Source organism: Varroa jacobsoni, unplaced genomic scaffold (assembly GCF_002532875.2).
Source record: "Varroa jacobsoni isolate VJ856 unplaced genomic scaffold, vjacob_1.0 scaffold_1382, whole genome shotgun sequence".
Lineage (NCBI taxonomy): Eukaryota > Metazoa > Arthropoda > Arachnida > Mesostigmata > Varroidae > Varroa > Varroa jacobsoni.
This window is the reverse complement of record NW_019214284.1, coordinates 57,186-64,949: the sequence shown is the minus strand read 5'-3', so window position 1 is coordinate 64,949 and position 7,764 is coordinate 57,186. Positions and strand designations below refer to the sequence as shown.

General features: G+C 39.7%; 1 protein-coding gene across 10 annotated transcripts in view; it reads right to left on the bottom strand.

The window, feature by feature from the left end:
- Window positions 1-1,106: 1,106 nt before the first annotated feature.
- Window positions 1,107-7,764, bottom strand: part of LOC111269369 (sodium-independent sulfate anion transporter) — a 43,067-nt gene continuing 36,409 nt past the window's right edge. For 7 of the 10 annotated variants that reach the window (XM_022848900.2, XM_022848901.2, XM_022848903.2 and 4 more), the window contains exons 11-12: window positions 2,928-3,078; window positions 1,107-1,394 (exon numbers count right to left, since the gene is read on the bottom strand). In XM_022848900.2, coding sequence (XP_022704635.1) covers window positions 1,351-1,394; window positions 2,928-3,078 — 195 coding nt within the window. In that variant the 3' untranslated portion in view covers window positions 1,107-1,350. Of the gene's footprint in view, window positions 1,395-2,927; window positions 3,079-5,688; window positions 5,735-7,764 lie in introns of those variants that run through there. The other 3 variants (XM_022848896.2, XM_022848905.2, XM_022848906.2) reach the window with 3 other exon arrangements.

The following is a 7,764-nucleotide window of genomic DNA, read 5'->3' as shown; positions in this document are numbered from 1 at the left end:
ACAGGGTGAAAACGAATTTGGAGGCAGAACTGTGATCCAAGTCTTCCTTCCATTTGCAACAACGGTGATTTAATTGTAACAAAAGTAATGACGTTCACTTATAGCAATAATAGTAATTGTCACTTTACATCTGGCGGGCTTCGATTATTTTTTACGCCATGGATGGTTTTGTGCATATATTCTTGTCTGGGAACGACATTGTTTTAGAACTGACATAAGTTTTTGTGCTCGGTATGAAGGTTAGTGAAGCATAGTACACGTCAGGACGCAACAATGGTCTGATAATTGATTGAGAAATATTTTCACGATTATTGGGAGTTGTCTTTTAAGGATCGAAAGCCAAAATCCAGTTTCCAGCATACATGAAGGCTCTGCTCAAACACCAGTTTCGTCATATTTATTAATTGTCTCTATGGTGGCTTTTGCTAGCTGTAGGTCAGATAGTAGCGAATAAGGAATACAAATAAATATAGAATTAACTATATTCTTTTACACGAGGGTAAAGGCTTCGCCAACCATGCAAGCAATCTGAAAATACTTTGCGCTTATTGCCTACTGAAGCTTTGTGCCAATGTATGAATTGTAAGATTGTAAGAAAACTATAACAGGTGTGTATTCTGAATTTCGTATTCTGAGACAAATAAAAATACGTTGAACATTTAGCGGCTTACTTATATTCTAATCCACCTTCTACTATTCTGAGCCTTCCTTTTCAAAACTCTTACGTTCTCGAACTGCCGTTACGCGCTATAATTTAATCGAATTCATCGGCTTCTACAATAACGTAAAACCAGCAACCTCGTAATTATGCAGCAGTGGGCAAAAAGCTCATATATATAAAGAACAGATATAATTGGAAAAAAATTATGTAATTTTTCCCCTAGATAGACCTGAAGAAGATGACCAGCTGGGTGCGATTGCAGCGAGGATGCGATTCTGATGGCAACTGCGAGAAATGCAGTATTTCAAACGCAGAGCGGATGCAGAACACGACCCGCGTTCGGGTGTGCGAGTATAAAAGTGCTACTCGTAATACTTTGCCGATCTTTGATCAACAGCGTATACAGGATTATATATAAATATACACTAATAAAACAACAAGAAAATATTTCTAACAGACAATATTAAGTTGTTTATTTAGAAAAATTGCTTTTTGTTCCATACAGCGAAAAAAATATATATCATTTGTGTATGTCTGTTTGTGTGTAAGTGTTTTTATTCAGATTCAATGAGCTGCTTTGATTTTGCTTATTAGCTTGCTCTGATTTAAAGCAGCAGCTTCTATCTAAATAGCTGAAATAGTGAACTGCCTCCCGGCTCGAGTAAATACGAAGGTGCGTCGAAAGTTGATTAAATGTCCTCGGGAGCGCCCACTTTGGTAACACCTAAATTTCCTGAAATAGATACATTTAAGGTGGACATTAACGATTCGTTATACACCGCTAGCTATCAGTGATCTTGTCTATCTAATCATCTGAATAGCTGCCATTCGTTAGAACTAACTGAACAAAGCTCATTAACAATGCGATATATATAGTGTGTATGTATATTCAAGTCAGCGTACGTTAACTCTATAATGCATCATGACTAAACTTGCAGAAGAAGAAGGGAAAGCTCATGTCTTGGCTGGTCGTTGCGTTCCGTCTCTGTAAAGCGCATCTGGCCTGAGTAGTCTCTAATGCGGTCTACTTCCGTCCGCCTTCTTGACCTGATTTCACGATCGAATAACAATTTCATGTTTGAGTGAAGAAACATCTGCTCCGCTACATTTGACTAGACCATTCCAGGCCATTTGTATTCTGACGGCTATAGCAGATACAGCTAAATGATAGAGACATTACGGTTAACGACGCATGGATGACCTGCGGCTGATACTCCAACTCACGAACACAAGCAAGTAAAGTGAACCCCGTTGTTTATTTTGACGTATATGGCCGATTTCAGTTGGTTTTCGTATTGCTTCCTCATCGCTGCCGTTGTTGTGTTGGATTATAGATTGTTAAAAAAAGACAACAATAACATTGGGAAAGCAACAATTACTCGATCTGGCCGTGTATCCATCTGGCCGCTAGTGATTCGTTGGTGCGCTCCTTGCACTGTACACCCTCCCTTCATTACGATGCACAGACTAAAAACTCTGTCGTCACTGCTGATGAAGTAAGTCCGACTTGTGCTGCCCGCTGATTTCCTTTAGCCGGTTGTTGCCCTGGAACCAAGGGCAGTTTTGTCGGTGCCTTGCCGACAGCTAACCAATCACGCACATGGCCCCATAGCGGCAATGCGAACAGTAACAACGGGCGTTCGCCAGAACGGCAAAAACTGATGAACAGGCAAACCGGCAGATCTCAGAACAGACTCGCGCTTTTTGGGGCCGCCACTATTGCTACGGACTTTGCGACGCAGTTTGCATGCGTCGAAACTACTATTTTTCCGCTGTTCACCGTTCATATATCTTCTAGCTTATACAGAACGTAAATGGCTACTCTCATACGACTGAAAAGTGGATCGAAACAATGCCTCCGCAGCGGTAGCGTCTCGCAAACAGATTAGCAAAAGACATTGAATGAGCTGCATGGTTTTGAGGCCACGAACAGTTACGGTTTACCGTCAAAGATTTTGCCTATTTTACTACTGGGCTATGTAATGATGGGGTGAGATTTTTTGTCGTATATAAACACATGAAATGCGAAATTAACAGTGAATAAAATTGACAAAGGGTCGGATAAAAAATGGCCGGAATAAATATAATGCAATTAACAAGGAAGGATAATCAACAGTATTTAGAGAGAAAAAAAAAAGAAAGGGATACGTGGCAATAAATATCAAGCTACATTAAGTTCTAAATTAATGATGCCTGCCGCTAATAACGATCAGTTTATCAGATTGGCAATAGTTGATCTAAATGAAACAGAGTAAACAATACTTGCCAGCGAAGTCCTCAATTTCTTTATATGAAGAAAAGTACCGAAAGTTTTCGCCAAGAGCGGCAGAGACCGCTTTGCTTACAGACGAATTTAGGGCAGTGAATGCCAGAGCAGTACCGTCCTTCGCAAGCTCGTCTTTCAAAGATCGTAGTGCCTACGGTATAAATAGGACAAAATATACTGGATTGTATTAAATGGAAGGTAGATGATAACTATAGTAATGTATTATTCAATTTATGCAGCGGTAAAATATTACATACCTTGCATAACGCTGCATAAATTTAAATAGATTTGTATTAAGTATTACGAATCATATGTTGTTGAATTAGAGTACTTCATTGACGTATGATTTAGGGAATCCATTATGTTGCTATAGTACGATAATAACACAGTAAGTCACAATCGGCATTTTTGGAAATAAAATTAATTTTCGTAACTGTTTAAATTACTCTCATCAAAATCAAATATTTGTAACGGTTTCAAGAACGCATCTATGGTCGCGTAAGGGTGTTTATTTATTAATTAGTAGCATTATATCAACAATAAATTAACTATTGGCTATATTGTGAGTGTTTCTTCTATTTAGCAATATAACTTTCAAACACAAACAAAACAAACTTTTCCAACGATATGATTAAACAGCAATAATGAAACAGAACAGATTTGAGTAAGGTCAAGCAACAACAAGGGTCGTCTCTTCGAGAAGAACCGGTTATATAATACAACAGGCACAGCATGCTGATTTAACACCACGATAGGTCAATTTAGGCCGCCTTTCCATGACGCTATAGGCGTAACCTCGTCCATTTTAAGCTTTCGCCTTTACCAGTCTTGGAGAAAACAACAAAACTTGCTACTAGCATGGGACATTGTTTAGCATAATCTCATAGTTTTGCAAATTTGGAACGACTTCGCTATTTTCTTGCCTATAAAATATGTCGCTATAGTTAGCCGTCTATTTTATGTGCTGCATTCATTTTTCTGTTTCCCTCTTGCGCCCTTTATCGCTTTAACTATTCGTCTGTTCTCTAATTGCAACATAACGCCTATCTGCGTGTCAAGCTTTGATCAGCTAAGCATAAGATCGTAGAAATAGAAAACCTAAGTAGACATTACAGGAGGCGTACAAACACGGTAGGAGCCCTAATCACGATACGGATCACGGCAAACACAATTTGCGTCCATGCAAAACGATCGAAAGCAGCTGTACCAGTTATAAAAACAACGTAAAGTCACTTTCTGACAGAGCTAGCGTTTCACATCTTATTTCTACGTTCTATTTGTCCCTCATAGTGTGCGCAGCGGCGTCAATTGCGGTTAGTGATGACACAGCTAGCAGAATAGCAGTAGAACTTACCTAACTAACTGATTATAAAAGGTAACTTATATAAGAACCTACATATAGAAAAGAAATTACATATAACTTCTGCTGAACCGCTAAAATAAACAGCAATATGTGGAGAGCAGTACGAAGCGCTGTGGCGGAGAGCTAATGGTCACCTTCAGTCAGTGTCGGCTCTGTCGGACCTAATGGTAAAAAGTGTGACAGCGGGACTAAGGTAAATTCTATGAGGCTTTCTTGCTGGCGATCTTGGCATCGCTGAATTATTATCAAGGTATGATAGCATGCTGACCAGCATTGGGCACGAAGAATGCGTATGACGTGCTAATCACTGATATTCATCCGTTCCATATTGAAGCAATACTTTGCAATTAATAGCCAATCTTGTATTACCACTACGTGTGTGTATGTTTTTCCTTGTGGAGAGTTTATTGTTAGCCTCAATCGACCCCTAAACAATCCTAGAAGATTTAACTTTACATTGTAAAATCTTTTAAATCCATAGAGTAGACACGTCAAGCTTGAGCAGCACATTTGTGGTCGTGGACTGGTGCAGAGCTGTCTTGACAGCTGTCGACCTCGGATATCTAGGTTTCAGAAAACGAAATTTAATCCAATAAGAAGGCTTTTAAAGGTGCAAACATCGATAAACTGATTCGTATATGAAGCGTAGAATGTTTATAGTTCGTCGTGAAAGGGAAACTTGCGGATCTATCCATTTTAACAAATATAGAAAATACTTTGCTTGTTTTAATAGGACGCCGCACAAGGTTGAGTCTGAATACTGAACTGTTGTTGTGCGCAGTACTAGCAATCAGAGATGAGTAAAATGTGCAAGTCTCGACAGAGACTTGGCTTCCAGTTAGCTCCCTGCTGAGAATATTACACAGGGCCACGGTAGTAACTATTAACATACCCTGCACTGTGACCTTCTAAGTCGACGCAGATAGCAATATCGTTTCAACCAACAATGATATCACACCCTAAGCGCCTGCGATTTGGACTAAATAAACAGCGGCCTGGCAAATGACGTAGTTTTTCATAATCTTAATACAACGAACACGGAACACGCGTACTAATCAATATGACTTCTTTGACAATATACAAAACGCTGGCTATAAAGTTATTTGGAGAAGCATGCACAAAAGCTGTACTCGAAAATTCAAAATACGTTAATTTGCGTCAATAGTAAAGATAGTAGTAAAAATAGGTAATAGTTAGTGCTGTCAAACAACTCCTCTCGCGCTGATGTTCCAAAGCGCGCTGGGTTTCTCGAAATAACATCTCAATAAAAAAATTCGTTGAGTTTTAGGTTCAACATTGCCTTAAGCATGAAACAAAGCTCGTATAGGTTGGGCTTCGAACCTAGATCACCTTGCATGCCCCTAGATTTAGCCGGCAAAGACAGTACTACTTCCTTACCGTGAGGACTGAATTGTCATCTGCAGCTCGTATTTCCAGGCCCAAACTAGAACGAATATGATAGAAAAGCAACGTTAAAGAATTCGTAAGAGAAACGCTTGACCGCATGGCTGTACACGTTCCAGCAGGCCTAAAAGGGCGATTTTGTTTGAGTCGTAGGAACGGGGGTGCGTATTTTGATGTCAAATAGATTTTCGTGTGAAAAGTTCACTTTGGTCTGAGTGAGTGCCTTCTATAACGGCTGTACTTGGAGGTCGAGGTCGTTTGCATTCGTCTAGAGAAAATACTTGGATTCCAATACAAATCGGAATAATAGCTGCGTGACGATAAACACGCTGTCCTAAAAAACTTGTGATTGTTTCGAGCAAGTTGTGTAAGTTCTGAGATGTCGATATCTACATACCTTCCCAAATGCCTACGCTGTACCGGCCTATTCTTAAGAATGAAAACTGCGCCTCTTATGAGCTAATTAAGTAATATGCCAAACCAGAGAGAGACAGACGGCGATGCAACTGTTGTTGCAGCTTTATCGATCCCAACAATAAAACATTAAAATTGCATTAGGCAAATGAAAGATTCTAATCTCCACCCCTAAGCCAGGTAGAACGCGACAAATTATATAATTCATTTTAATCGTAGGACAGAAAGTTCGTAAGAACTTTTTACACGCTAATGAATTTCTTAATCTTAAAGTGGGAACAGATTTTGGTCATCTTGTACTTTCAATCGATATCTACTCTTGTTAAGCTTAAATTTCGTTGTCTAGCTAATGTATTCCATGTTATTAGTCACAATTCAGTCGCGTAGTACAAGTGAATAGCGCATGTGCCAGCCACTTTAGAACAACCAGCCCACCGTTCACTGCCAAACAAAAAACAGTCGACCAAACATCCTTTTTGCACCAACATATTTTTATACCAATCGGATACAGTCAGAGGGCTAGTGTTACTGGTCATCCCCCCATTGTTAGCCAGTGCAGGCAGCATTTGTTGCTTGGGCTATCAGCATTCAACTATATTCTATAGTTAGTTCAATGGACGCTTAAAGATGGTCGACGGTCTGTCTGTTCGCCTCTCACAGTCAATTTGGCCACCCTAAGCATTTGTAGCTATAAGTAGACTCTATTCGTAGCACGCCAGGCACCCTCGAGTAGCATCGTCACGCGAGGACATCTGCAAGCCAACGACCTTTCTTATTTTGTTGGACATTCGTCTACCGATTCAACTCTCTCTATGAAGACATGCTTAGATTTATATTTTGATAATAGATAATATTTTTGTCGTTTCGTGTTTTTTTCGGTTCTAAAGACCGGCTGTATCTTATTCGTTACATGAATTACATGTTTCTGGTATGGTCGCGCTTAAAAGCAAATGTGGAAAGCGTGACGTGGTTACAAATCATACGCATGCGCTTGATTAAGGCACAGATGCGAAGCGATATAGGCCGTGTACACTGTATGCACGATGTACTTCTACGGAGATTATTATTATAGACTAGATGATATATGTTGGATCAACGGAGTTATTAATTGGCCTGTTCGTTATTATTATTATTATTACTAGTCCTGCATATAGAAATCGTTGCCGATGCACGGCGTCCTTTTGAGGATAGCAAACGTCTCTCAAGCATATTTCATTGGCGGAATAAAGTTAGGGAAAGAATCTAGTCAATCATAGAACAAAAATATTATTCTACCAACCTTATTTTTCCACCCACTCTAAGATCATGTTCGATGGATGCCTTTTGATTGTATATGTAGGGATGGCGAAACGCATAAATACAAAACTGTGTGGCAACCTCAGTTTATCTACTAGGAATCGCTTCACGCCATGTCACATCTAGGTGAACTGTAACCGATAAATGGTATCGTCCTTGACACCGAAACTGCTGTTCAACCATTTAAGTCTTACGCTGATCGAGTTGGGTTGTAAAACGTGGGGCTTAGTACGACAACATATGGCGACAGATGTTTAGTCATGACTGTAAAGCGGCATTTCTATTCGAACAAAAAATTCAACGACACCAAAAGATCAAAAGCCCACTGTGTGTAGAGCAACAGATTCTCTGGACAGTAGA